The 14480-nt window shown below is 43.0% G+C and overlaps 1 protein-coding gene and 1 long non-coding RNA gene across 2 annotated transcripts in view; one reads left to right on the forward strand and one right to left on the reverse strand.

Annotated features, from left to right (window-relative positions):
• APOB (apolipoprotein B) overlaps nt 1-3670 on the forward strand; it is a 38455-nt gene extending 34785 nt beyond the window's left edge. The window contains exons 27-29 of the mRNA XM_027033268.2: nt 178-292; nt 394-577; nt 1742-3670. Coding sequence (XP_026889069.2) covers nt 178-292; nt 394-577; nt 1742-3370 — 1928 coding nt within the window. The 3' untranslated portion in view covers nt 3371-3670. The remainder of the gene's footprint in view (nt 1-177; nt 293-393; nt 578-1741) is intronic.
• Nucleotides 1-14480, reverse strand: part of LOC113592439 (uncharacterized) — a 97111-nt gene that overhangs the window by 21164 nt on the left and 61467 nt on the right. Inside the window, exon 6 of the long non-coding RNA XR_008289652.1 lies at nt 10240-10405. This is a non-coding gene — a long non-coding RNA (uncharacterized LOC113592439). The remainder of the gene's footprint in view (nt 1-10239; nt 10406-14480) is intronic.

The raw sequence follows: 14480 nt of genomic DNA on the forward strand, positions 1-14480 counted from the left end.
TCTATGATGATTTTTTAGGACCAATAATATCTCCTTCTATTTTTTTCTTAAATGTGGGCTGTATGTTTCAAATATGTAAAGCATATAGTTAAGATAGAATTCTCCTGGCTTTTACAATGAAAATACTTATGTCCTGCGGTTACTAATCTAACGAAATATAACATCTCTCCTCTACAGTTGTGGGAACACACAAAATTGAAGATGGCGTGTTATTCTATAGGACAAAGGGAACATTCGCACACCATGACATCAGTGCGGAATATAAAGAAGATAACAAATATCGAGGACTTTGGTATGGAACTTTTGTGGAAATCTCATGCCTTTTCAAATCATTCTGATTTTTTCCATGTCCATACCCCTTTCTTGATGGCGCATCTGCTTTTCTCCTTTCAGGGACTGGAAAGAAGACATTCGTCTTGACATCACCAGCCCAACATTCACTGATGTCCATCTGCACTACCAACTAAATAAGAATAGCCTCTCCTCCTCAGTGTCCTCCCCAGCCATAGGCACTGTGGCCTTGGACTTGGAAGGCAATAACAATACCTTAAAATGGAACTTGTACTACCACCCTCAGGTGAGTCCCATCTAATGGATTACTCACCCCAAGAGTGAGTAGAGAATTTGGGCAGATCAGAAAGCCTCTCCAGGCTTTCCCAAAGTAGATGAAACCAAGCAATGAGCAGGTTCAACTTTTTCTCTGAGAAACTATTCTCCAGAATGTATTACAATGATTTTATTGATTATAATTAGATGCACACACAATCCTATTTCCACAATTATTTTATTAGTTTTCGGCAAATTTATAAAGATGAGGTTATGGAGCACCTGGATGGCTCTGTCAGTTAAGCATCCAACTTTGGCTTAAGTCACGATCTTGTGGTTAGTGAGTTTGAGCCTCGCATCAGGCTCTGTGCTGACAGCAGGCCTGAAGCCTACTTCAGATTCTGTGTCTCCCTCTCTCTCTGCCCCTCTCCTGCTCGCATTGTGTGTGTGTGTCTCTCTCAAAAATAAATAAACATTAAATTAAAAAAAAAAAAAGAAAGATGAGGTTATGTCTCATCGCCTAAATCATGAGCAAAGTCTGCCATGTGCTGAATACATTTTTCAAATAGTGGTTTGCAAAGTATTTGAGGCTTCAGAATTCTTCCCCACAATAGAAGTGTTAGTTGAGATATGCCAAATTTCTCTGATATACTCTACAAGCTCTGCTGGGCCAAATCAAAGATGCTATTAGTAAAGAAGAAGCAATCAGGTTCTACTGCTAAAGTTTGTCATAAGTTTGGAGAATGAATGGCTCCTGATACTGGTATTCTAGGGCTCTGCTAGATGAGCTCTGGGATTTTTCCTTTTTTCTACTTCTCCTGTCTCTTTCTCCACTTTTTCCTCCTCTTCCCCCTTCCCCTCTTCCTCCTTTCCCTTTTCCTCCTTTTCCTCCCCTCCCTCCTCCTCCTTTTATAATCTTCAGTTCTAAGAAAGCCTTAATGTTAAGTGTTACTATGTAAATGCCATTCATAATTTTATTCTTTTTGAGGCATATGATAAAGAGGAATTAACAGCAGTGAACTTGTTTAACCATAAGACAAACACATGAACTGACATATTAAAGATAAACCCCCTTCAGAATATGAAAGATCCTCTGATCTTTATTTTTAACTGCTAATGAAGTTTCACTATAGTATATTATGTAATCAGGATAATTGAAAACATCTTCTTATCATCCTTTTTTTTCTGGTTTTAGTCGTCTCTGGATAAAAAACTCAACATATTCAAAACTGAGTGGAGGTACCAGGAATCTGATGATAAAAGTCAGATCAAAGTCAGCTGGGAAGAAGAGGCAGTGTCTGAACTACTAAGCTCTCTCAAAGACAATGTGCCCAAGGCCACCGGGGTCCTTTATGACTATGCCAACAAGTATCACCAGGAGTACACAGGACTCAATCTGAGAGATGCTTCTTTAAAATTGAGAAGAAGTCTGCAGAACAGTACTGAGTGGGCCTATCAAAGCACCATGAGGCAGACTGATGAGGTAGATATGGGGCTCCAGAGGGTAGCCAGGGCCACCACTAGAACCTACCAGCAGTGGAAGGACAAAGCCCAGGATCTGTACCATGAACTGTTGGCTCAGGAGGGCCAAGCTGATTTCCAGGGACTCCAGAATAAGGTGTTTGACAGATTAATGGGAGTTACTCAGGAATACAAAGACAAAGTCAGTCATCAGGTTGACTCATTGATTGACTTCCTAAAGTTCACCAGATTCCAGCTCCCAGGAAAAGCCGGGACATACTCTAGAGATGAACTCTTCACTATGGTCATGAGGGAAGTAGGGCAGGTGCTGTCACAGGTATATTCAAAAATCCATAGTGGGTTAGAAATACTGTTTTCCTATTTCCAAGACCTGATGGATAAATCTGAGCTAATCAAGGATGTAGAGATTAAATTTCCTTTTAATTCAGAGAGCTATAAACTAAGAGATGTTGTCTTGGAGTTTGGGAACCTGTTGAAATCTTTATCACAAAAGATCCAGGATGCACTTAATAACCTTCAGTCTATCAAGACTACAGAGATGCTAAGTCATCTTCAGAGATATTTAGAAAGAGCTTTCCAAGAGATAGGAGAAGAAATTCAACGCTTAAAGGGAAAGAAATTTACTTATCTCATTAATGATATTCAACACGTGATCAATAGAATCTTCAAAAAATATATTCCAACTGCTTTTACATTCCTGAAAATTAACTTTGACAAGTTTAATGAACTTGTCCAAAACCAACTCCAGGAAGCTTCTCAACAGTTACAACAGCTCCATCAGCTCATAAAGGATCTTCACAAAGAATATGTTGATCCAACTGTGGTCAGCTGGACATCAAGGTATTATGAACTTGAAGAAAAGATCATCAGCTTGATCAAGAACCTAGTGGATGTCCTTATGGACTTCCATTCCAAATACACTATCAGTACTGCTGGTTTGACTTCCCAACTCTCAAATCAAGTTGAGCAGTTTGTGCAGAAAGATATCCAAGAATACCTTAGCATCCTTACTGATGCAGATGGAAAAGGGAAAGAGAAGATTGCAGAGCTTTCTACCAGTGCTCAGGAAATAATTAAAAGCCAGGCCACTGCAATGAAGGAAATCATTTCTGATTACCACCAGCAGTTCAGATATAAACTACAGGATTTTTCAGACCAACTCTCTGATTACTATGAAAAATTCATTACTGAGTCCAAAAGATTGATTGACCTGTCCACTCAAACATACCACATGTTTCTGAGATATATCACTGAATTACTTAAAGAGCTACAATCGGCCACAGTCAATAACATGATCCCCTCCATAAAGGTTTCTCCAGGAGAATTTACTATCACCTTTTAATTTCTTATGCAATTCTCATTTATTCTTCCATTCCTATTAAACTTTAATATAGTAGGGGGAAAACTCAAACTGTATGTATTAATATAACTATACAGTGAGCCAGCCTCGTGGCAAGCAGCTGACTATAAGCAGAAGCACACATGAACTGGGTCTGCATTGAAGCTGGCGTCAGATCGCTAAAGGTCTCTGAACTCTGGGAAGTAACTTTTTTTTGCAAGTTAAAGAAAATCAGTATCTGAGTTATTTTACTAAACTTGGGGGAGGGAAAACAAATAAATGAATTCTTTATTGTGTATCATAGCACTCAATTTGGCTCAATCATATTGAAAGATAGCAAATGTCTGGCATTTCAAAACCTGTCAAAGAATACATACTGAGTTTAGAGTAATAGAATAAAAGGGGAAGGGAGAATTTGAGGAGAGAAATATTTTGCCACCTAAAAAATAAAAAGGTAACTGATGTCAGGAATTGTATTTGCCAACTGAAAAGGAAAAACTATTTGCAAAAGCTTTCACATAATTTGATCCCAAGAAGCATCTCATTTGTCTTCATGTGCCGCACAGTCTTCCTCACCCACAGTCTGCTCTTTCCAGGCAAGGCTCTCTGCTAGGCTGAGATCAACCAACAGGCTTTTTATTTCACTTAGCCTGCCAGAAATTGAGAAAGGATGACTAGGAAGTCCTGGCCCCCAGGGCTTCATGATAATAGGGACCTCAGACGTCTCCCTGCAGCTTAGCCAGGATCCATTCAAGACACAGAAAGTAAGTGTGGAAAAGGGGGCATGGGGATATGTACTCCTAACATTTCTGGGATCAAGCATACATTTATGTTCTTGAATTTCCTCATTTCTCCACATTTAATATCTAACAATCCAAAGTATAATCAAAACCCAAGGATTTCTCCTGCCACATCCACTTATCTCAAGCTCTATTTTCAAACACTGGCAACCCCCAGGCAGAGCATCCAAGCTGAGATCTATTAAGGGAAAGCTACAAAGAACCTATGTATCACTAATATCTTTGGGAATATCTAATATCTACCATCACTAATATCTTTGGGATACCTTTCCTTTCAACAGTGTTGAATAACAAAAGAAGGGTGTGACCTTTGGGGAGTAGGAAATTGGAGATTACTAGCCCCTCCAAGTCCTATATGAGGTTTGTTTGGAAAAGACCCTCTACATCCAAAAATGCCTTCAACCTCCACCATATTTCATAAAGCTTTCACATTCCCTTCATGAAGGTCACTGTTAAAATACACAAGCATTACCTGTAAAAGAAAAACACATTCGCGTATTTCTGTCTTAACAGAATTCTTTGGAACTGAGGAGCCAGAAAGAGTCCTAAGGAGGCAGAATATATGGTAGTGATGAATCTTGTACTCAGGGAAAGTCTGTTGGATAGTCAATCAATGGATGGCATTGATTCAACGGATGTCCATCTGATGGGTGGACAGGTAGATGGATGGATGGATGGATGGATGGATGAATGGACAGATAGTTGAGAGAATTGATGAGTGGGTAAATGAAGGCTCAGTTCCAAATGTGATAGCAGGAGGAAAATTAGGCCCAGGTCCCAGGGCATCACATGAGTGGTCCTAGGCATAGTCCTAGGAGAGTTTCCCTGATGAGCAAGAATGTACTGAGTAGCAAGAATGTACTAAGAGTTCAAACTGAAAGGTGGTCTTGACTTATGGCTTAAATTGGAGGGGAAGAAGGAATCCAAGGTATCTGGTATTCATGTAACAATATCTGTATCTAGGGCATGAGAGAAAGAAAAAACACAAATTCAAAATGACCATGTAATCGCACAATGCGACCTATTCAGTTCCCTGACTGGTATCCCTTTATGAGGTACTCCTGGGTGGCTTAGAATATCTTCATTATGCCATCCATAAAGGTGGAATAAGAGATACTTGGGAGGGCTTGGACTTTGCTTGGTTTCTTCTTTGGTCTTCTACTACAAATCAGGATACACCTCTGTGTTCAATTACTGGCTACATTCCTTATTTGCTTATAGCTTTGTACAACTTATTTCCCCTCTGTGAGCCTATTTTCTTAACTACAAAGTAAGGCTAGTATTTATCCTACCTGTCTTTGAAAGGCTATTCATAAAAGTCAGTTGAAATAATAGATATGAAAGAGCTTTGCAACCTTTAATGTTGTACAGATAAGAAGTGCCATGATTATTAGGTGATAATGTAAATGCGTTTATGGCAAGGAGATAAAATAGAGGGAAGGAGACCTATCCGGTTCAATAAACATTCATTAAATGCTTCTATACGTTAAGCACAAAGGATCTAGAGAGGAGATAAAGGTCATTAAGATGCAGTTCCTAGATATCTGTCCATTTATCAATCATAGGTGGAACGTGTTCTCTCCTGATGGGTATAAACAAAGCAACTACGAGGGTCTATAATAAGAAAGAATGAGAATCAAGAAGTTTTCATGGAGAATGTTGGAATGAATCTTGAAGATACATTGACAAGTGATAAGGGAGAGAGGGTATTCTACATGAATAAAAACATGAGGAAAAAAAGAATAGGTGGGTGTGTTTGAGAGACACTGGATCATCTAGTGGCCAGAGCACAGGAAAAGTAAGGGGAGGCGGGATTGGAAAGGCAAGATTGGCAGTATTGCAGAGAGCTCAAAAGCCAGAGTTAAAGGTGGTAACTTCTTTGCTGGACAAGGGCATCCAATGAGGGTTTTGGAGCAGGAAGGGTGATAGGAGTTGTGATTTAAGAAAACTGATAGGATAATTCACGCAAGATAAATTGTAATGGGATGAACACGGATATGAAGCTGTGCCAGGGTCCAAATGAAAGATGCTGAGTGCCTTAGTTACCCAAGTCATAGGTTCTAGGAATGGTGAGAAAGGATAGAATATGAGAAGCATCATGAAGTCCTAATTGATAGAACCAAGGGGCTCATTGTTTAGAACAGAAGGGATGGGTTCAAAAGCTATAAGAAAGGGAGCTGCCTTGGCAAACCTCTGGAACCAAGAGGGTACCAAGGGGTACAGGGGACACCAGAAGAAGAAGGAAGAAGAAAGAGTAAAGCACACTTGAGAGTTGTGAGATTTTGAAACTGCATGATCTGTAGGAGCCATGGGGCATCAATAGAAACAGGAGGAATGTGTTGGGGGCAGATTATTGGTGTAAGGCATGGACTCATAGACTATCACAGCTGGAAAGCAACTGTGGTAACTTTCAAGTTGCAGTGGTGTGCCTAAGCAGAAATAACTAGCAGGATATTAAGCTGCAGATGTGGGCAAGAGAGACAATATTCAAAGGAATAGCAACAAAGGAGAATTTTAACTGAATGTTGTATTAATTTTATGACCTTATAGGTATCTTTAGAAACTTAACAAGAAAACAGAGTTTGTTTTTCTCATGCAATTAATTAGGTATTATCTTGAGACTGAACCAACATATACATCTAACTTTTTTCTGAAGAAGTAATTTAAAGTTATTGTGAGAAGAAAAAAAGAATGAAATATTTTTTATGAAATATAATCTTTTGTCAAATTGGTTTCCATAAAACACCCAGTGCTCATCCCAACAGGTGCTCTCCTCAATGCCCATCACCCACTTTCCCCTCTGCCCCACCCCATCAACCCTCAGTTTGTTCTCAGTATTTAAGAGTCTCTTATAGTTTGCCCCTCTCCCTCTCTGTAACTTTTTCCCCCTTCCCCTCCCCCATGGTCTTCTGTTAAGTTTCTCAGGATCCACATACGAGTGAAAACATATGGTATCTGTCTTTCTCTGCCTGACTTATTTCACTTAGCATAATACCCTCCAGTTCCATCCACGTTACTGCAAATGGCCAGATTTCATTCTTCTCATTGCCAAGTAGTATTCCATTGTATATAATAAACTACATCTTCTTTATCCATTCATCAGTTGGTGGGCATTTAGGCACATGTACCCCAATGTTTATAAAAACGCTTTCAACAATAGCCAAATTATGGAAGAATGAAATATTTTACTGCATTTTTTTAATTGTGGTGAAATATATGTAACATGAAAGTTGCCATTTTAACCATTTTTAAGTGTACACTCAGTAGCATTAATTACATTCACAATGTTGCACAGCTATCACTATTTCCAAAACTTTTTCATCATCCCAAATAGAAACTCTGTACTTATGGAGTAATAATCTTTTAAAAACATACTATGAAGATGCCTGGGTGGCTCAGTTGGTAAAGCATCCAACTCTTGATTTGAGCTCAGGTCATGATCTCACACTCCTGAAATTGATCCTTGGGTCAAGCTCCACACTAGGTGTGGAGTGTGCTTAAGATTTTCTCTCTCCCTCTGCCTCTGCCCCTCCCCCCTTCGAGCACACATGAGAGCATTCTTTCTCCTTCTCTCAAAAAACAAACAAAAATGCTATCAGATGATGTGGAAAATCCTACTATAAATACAGATATTCTTTCTGTAAAACCAACCTTTCAAACCAAAGGAGAAATGAAATAATGGAGCCCAGCCTGAGGCCCTGGAACTTTGGAAGCATGATCAAGCTGTGTGCTTTAGTTTGACTCCCAGTATCTGCTTGGAGTAGTCATGCTGTCCCCACAATATTGTAATTAATGGGTTAACTGGGAGTGGGCCCCACCAGATGCATTTAAAGCTAACTCCATTTCTTTTTGCTTTTCACTTGAAGGCTGGTTAGTTGAAGAGCCCAATGGCCCTTTATTGGTGAGCTGAGCAAAGCCCCCTTCACTTCTTATTCTAGGTCCCCTTCCTGGCCCTAATTGATGACTTAGTCCCCATTAAGTCAGAGAAGGGACCAAGCTGGCCCTCAAATAGAGCCTGCAATATGGGAACCAGAATGGACAAACAGATGTTCCCTCTAAAAATGTCTAATAACCAGAGATAAACGTGCAGAAACAGACCCTACCTCTTAGCTCATCTCTCTGTCTTGCTGTTTCACATTAAGAGGTCAGCTACAACTCCCTTCATAGCACTCCATTTGTTGGTGGGTTGGTTGGGGGGTCACCAACAAAAAAACATTCCAATTCCTCATAAAATTTGGTAGGGTAGATACACATGTTTCTGTGAGGAGAGGGCCCTGCCCTTCTCCTCCTATACAAACTGGCTCATACCTTCTTTAGGTCTGAGCAGTGCTTCAGGTCAGTGATACCAGGGACACTAATGCACTAAGATCTGACCTTTGCATCAATTTTACACCCTCAACTAGCACCACTGAGGCCCAGTTTCAGGTGAGAGGAACAACTCAGGCCTTGGAGATGGCCTGGTCCATGACCTGTAGATTCATGTCCTCACCCTTGTTTTTAAGCTATGGCTAGGGCTGTGGCTATGCAGCATGCACTAAGCTGCACTAAGAAGAGGTATTTAGAGTTTAGACTCTAAACTAGAGAGTAGCCTAAGGGAAGGGTATCAGCAAACCACCCAACTTCACCAACTCCCCCTGGCTCCCCAAGTGAACTCCACTGCTTCTCTGCTTTTCCATCAAGTGGGATACACTCAGGCTGACATGTATGTCCCTCTAGAGCAGTGGGGAGGCCAGAACAGCTCCAGGAGCCATTTATAGTGGGGCTGTGCTGGTTGGCTGGGCCCTGTGGTCATTAGAACATTCTGGAATTACATGATGTACTAGATGATCATAGAAACAACAGCAAGAATAGGGTAAAGTGTTGCCTATAGCTCTACTCAGCTGAATCAGGGAATCCTGCGGCAGCCTGTATTTCCCTCTTTTCACACAAAGCCTAAGCACTGGAGCCAAATTTAGTCTTTACCATTCATGAGTTCTGTAACCTCAAGAAAGTTACTTCGTTTTTCTAGTTTCACCTTTAAAATGGAAGAACAGGTTGAGCTATTCAGAGCAGTAGTAGAAAGTGGTTTCCTCTCATTCAGAGGGATGTAATGGAGATTAAATGAGATAATGTATATCAAGTGCCTGGCACACAGAGAGTAGATAAATTAATAGTGTCCTATTGGCAGAAGTAAAAATGAATGATGTGTACTTATAATTATACACAACTATTTAAAAGGATTTTGCAGATACAATATGGAATGAAAGGTAAGTCTCAGGAGATTAAACACAGCACAATACCCCTTTAATAAAGTTAAAATCAACTAAAACCACATAATTTGTTTTCTAGGATTATAGTTTTAAAGAAAGTGAATAATAGGGGCACCTGAGTGACTCAGTCAGTTAAGCCAGTTAAGTCAGTTTTGACTCTTGATTTCAGCTCAGGTCATGATCTCACAGTTTGTGGGATCGAGCCCCGCACTTGGGCTCTGTGATGACAGCATGAAGCCTGCTTGGGATCCCCTCTCTCCCTCTCTCACTGACCCTATCCTTCTCATTCATGCGCTCTCTTTCTCTCTCTCTCAAAATAAATAAACATTAAAAACAGAAGAAAGTGAATGATAAACTCAAATTCAGGATAGGTTATACCTGGTGGAGAGGGGCAGGGGAAAGGAAACATATATTAGAGTCCTCCAGGAAAAATGGAACCAACAGGGTATGAGAAATTTACTATGGGAACATAGTAAATGGAGAACAAGCAGTCCCAGGATCTGTCATCTGCAAGCTGGAAAACCAGGGAAGCTGGTGATGGCCAAGTGTGAAGGCCTGAGGATCCAGGGACTGGATTCTCATCTCCTTATATTGCTGTTTCTTTTATGCATACTGGGAAAATCCTTCAGGGCCCAGTAAACAATGTCTCTTAGCCTTCAAAGGCTGTTCCAATCATCTCTAAAGCACACCCGGGCCATGTACTTGCATTGGTTTCTTATTTCTTGCTGCCCCATGTTGTTGCCCCAGACCAAACCCTGAAATCAACCACACCATTTGCAATGGGCTTCCGCTAAGGCCTTGTCAGTTTTCGTTTAAGTTTTACCTTACTGGCTGGGGAGAAGATGGGCCCAGCCCTTCTTGGGGGTCCACCAAGTGTGCTGAAGCAATCATTCCCTTCTATGAAGTCCTGTGAAATAACTCACTCAGCACTGGCATGCACTGTTTGTAGACTGACTAACCATCTCGCGGAAGTGACACTGAAGGCTTTTCTGTGAGAAATAAGGGAGATGATTCATTTTCAGAAATATCAAATAAAAGCTGTTCTGTCTAATTAACAATAGGTTTACAACCTATTGGAAATAGGTACGAACCCTCCCCATTCCCCACAATGGAGTCCCAAACCCTTAGACATTTCTCTTCCCGGTTCTTCCCCTCTCCCTTCCGAGGGCTGGTTTTTCTTGGGCTTTGCAATGAGCATGCGCCAAACAACAAAGGGAGGAGGGACTGAAAGTCTCTGTGTTGCCTCAGGGAATGTACTTCTGTTCCAGTCAGACCACTTTTTTTGCCTTACATGGGCATAGGGGCCTCTGGGTAAGGCTGTAACCTCTGTAGTACTCAGCCAATGAGGAACCAGGGGCGGGACTTGCATGCTAGGAGATAGGCTGCCTGATGAAACTGCCCCAGGTGTGCCAGTCTGACACCCACTCTTGCAAGAATGTTGATTAAAGCCTCCTTTCAGTGTGTTATGAGTCTCTGGGTCACTCCTTTGATAGGGTTGATTGGGCTTATTTCTAACATTTTCCTCTCACAAAAGCGTTTGAATGGTGGGAGGAAGGAGTTAGAATCCATGAGTCCTTCAAAGAGAGACTAACCACGTCCTCCAAGGAGGCTGAGCTGCCGGTGGCTGCTCAGGGTGGTGGTGAGGCAAAACTGCCCCGTTGTTTCCTCTACAACTGCTCCCAGCCCTGGAACTGCCCCTGTCCCCCCAAGAACTGGCCTCCTGCCTCCTGACCACCCCTCCATGTCCTGGGAAGCCCCAGTGGAAATCTAGTCTCCCAGTTCTCCATCCAGCCAGTGGGGCAGTTGGCGGTTTCTGGGGAGACCTCTACTCAGAAGTTCCTCCATGGTTGTCAGGGGGGCTGGCTCCTGCTCCATCTCTGTTGCTGACCTAACTGCCTCTGTGAACTGGAGGCACTGCCCTTAGGGTCCTCCCCATACTGACAAACTGTGGCCTGAATATGACCACAGTGTGTCCTATTTTAAGCAAATCCTATATACACAGAATGCAAGCCTAAAACTTACTCTGCAGCCAAGTGTTGGCAGCCTGGATGTGCCCAACTTACCCAGCCTTCAAGATCTTCCTCTTTAACATCTGAATAAACCAGTTGGGCCCCATTTCACATGCTTTCCTAAGGTTTCTTAACACATGGCTGTCCTGTGAGCCATGTGCTTCTGTCTAGGTCTCTCACTCTCTCTGTCCACCCCTTTAACTTTCCCCAAGTCCTCAAACCCTGTCTATCCTACCTAGCAGAGGAAGACTCTTGTCACTGTGGAAAGAGAAATAATTCAACTCTTCTGTGGTTATATCTAGGAAGGGGGTGGGGTGTCATGTTTTATAACCAACAGGCCCATTGACCTATTTTCACTTAAGGAAAAAACAAGCAGTTTTCTTACTAGGAAACATTTTTCCTTCCTTTTAGGCCAGCAGGTTCCAAGTGCATGCAGCCAGCTATAAAATAATTTTTTTCACTCTTCACAAATAAAACAAGGCAATGACTCATCCTACCATGTTTTTTAAAGAATCTTCTTATCAAAAACTCTGCACACAATTTTCCTGGGGCAAAGTGGATTGGTAAAGGCAGGCCCCCGTGTACTTGCTTCCTCCTAAGAGGTCACAATGAGAACCCTGCTCAGGGGAAATTAGTAAAGTCTTTGGTTTTGCTGTAAGAGTTGGGTCGTGGGGATTCAAGTTCCTGGTAGAACATTCTCTGCCTATTCCTTTTCTGTGCCTAAAGAAAGAAAACAGATAGGAGATGGTAGAGGATAGAATTTGCAAGCAATTTTCTGCAAAAAAAAAAAAAAAAAAAAAAAAAAGTCACCTAGGTTGTAAGCTGATTTCTGAGCCAGTCACAGCCTTGCCTCAGTTTACATACACATTTACTAGCTTAAATAAGATTTGGGTATTCACTTTGATAAATCAAAGTGTATTTGAAATTTACAATATATGAGAACCTGGTGGGTAATGCTCTTGGAAAGCCGTTTCCTCTTCTCCAGTGAACCATTGTACCTAAAATGAATCTTCGTTGCCAATTTCACGTTTTTTATGGAGTGTGCTTCACCCATAGTCATGTTGGTACCAAGCCAAGTCCTACTGAGGCTACTGGAAGCCTGTATGTGGTAAACCCACCTTGTAGCAAGAAGGATTTGGTTCAATTGTTACAGAAATACTTCCAGTCTGGGAAATAACCAATCAAGGGCAATCAAGCAAGTTGCTTGGTATGCATGCATTGAGCATTTTCCTCACAGAGGCCAAGACTGACAGAGGAGCAGGAGATGCTTACTGTCACCTCATCATCACGGACACATACATGAGAGCAAGTTTTCCTTGGTCAGTCACTGATTCAGGCTCCACCCTCGCCTCCAGCAAAGGCTCTTCCCGCTCCCTTGGCTATGCATCATGCTTTGCCACCTGCCTCCGGCGGTTCTTACTCCTTGCCCTGTGCCTGAAACACCCTCCCTGACCCTCTGTGGAAATAGTCAAGGTTTTCTCAAGGAAGCCTTCTAAGACCAGACAGCTCTGGCCTTGATCACCTGTCTGCCCACAACGGAGGCCCACTCCACCTGACACGAGCTGGGATGCCACCACACTTCAAGCAGCCCCAGCCTGGGTCACTCTGGTCTGCAGGCCCTCTCCTCAGAGTGGGGATGAGGTTCCTCTGTCCACTTTGGGGACAGATTTTGGTTGTGCTCCCCCAAGGGAAGCCATGATGGCATTCCCCAGTCCTGGATGTGGCCCTGCTTCTAGCCAGGCAGCAATTCCATTGTGGTAGAAAGGGCAAGTCGCATCAAAAGGAGCCTGGACCTTGAGAATCATGAGGACCAGGTTCTCATTCCAGCTCTGACCCAAGGCTAAGAAGTCACATAACCTCCAAGACTCCCGTTCTTCAACTTATAAAAATATCCCTCTCACAGAAGCACAGGAGCATCTGGTGAGGGCTGACAGCACTGCACACTCAGGCTTGCACACTGCCTGGCACGTGACAGATGCTCAGTGAAGGTACATCAAATGGAAGAAGGATCCTCAGGAGTCCATACTTTCCCAGATCAGTGACCCTTCCCCTTGTGGGCTCTGACTTCAGGAACGAGCCTGGCTCACATGCTGGTCCAGCTCAGGCCAACTCCCTGCACTATCTTGATTCTTGCAGAAACTTTCTCTTGTCGGACAGAACACACGCTTCCTGTCAGCTTTTATTTCTGTGAGGGCTTGCTGACGAGAAGGGCATTCTGTTCTTGGAATTTCTTGCTAAAATATTTCATTTAATTAAGTTTTTACAACCAGCTCTGCTTTGTGTCTGTCAGAAGGTAGGGGCCAGGGCGGCCCTCTCCTCAGCTCTCTGGGAGGCCAGGTCACAGAGACTCTGGGGAGAGCCGAGCCCAGGCCTGGGGGCTGTGTCCCTAGGTCTCCAGGCATTCCTATGCAGCTACAGGAGCTGGGATCATCAAAGGGTACATCTGCATAGCAGGCCCCACCGGAGACCTAAGTGGAAATCTCTCTCAGCCCAAGAACTGCACTGTGTCTGTACCATAAGCACAATCCAGAGAAAATGTGCTGTGGATAATCTTAGCCACCTGTTAGCAACCCCCCAAAACTCCGGTCAAGACCCACACCTTGTCCCCTTCCTTCTCAGGACCCTCCTTGGCCCATTCTTCTGGTCTGTTGAAGCCTCTTCAGGCCCTCCTCCCTTGGAAGCCCCACCCAAGTGCCTTGGTTATAACTGATTTTCTCCTCCAGCCACACACTGCATGGCCAACCTGGTGATTCACCCACCTTGGTCCCCTACCATTGCATACGCCCAGGCCACAGTCAGAGCACCCCTCCTTCCTCTCCAGGCCCCAGCTGGGGACCTTGCTGTGGAGGCCTCAGGAGGTGAACTCAGCTGAGCATGTCCTTCCTTCTCTCCACAGAGCCCAGCTGCCACCAGACAGGAATTTGTGGTCAGGGATGTGGCAGAAGATGCTGTTCTCCTTCACTGGTGTTTTGAAAGGTTACAGACCATGTGCGCCTAACAGGCAGAACATGAGGTCACTTAGAACAGAGGGAGAGAAGGGGACCCAGGGGGGCTG

Source organism: Acinonyx jubatus, chromosome A3 (assembly GCF_027475565.1).
Source record: "Acinonyx jubatus isolate Ajub_Pintada_27869175 chromosome A3, VMU_Ajub_asm_v1.0, whole genome shotgun sequence".
In the NCBI taxonomy this organism is placed as follows: Eukaryota; Metazoa; Chordata; class Mammalia; order Carnivora; family Felidae; genus Acinonyx; species Acinonyx jubatus.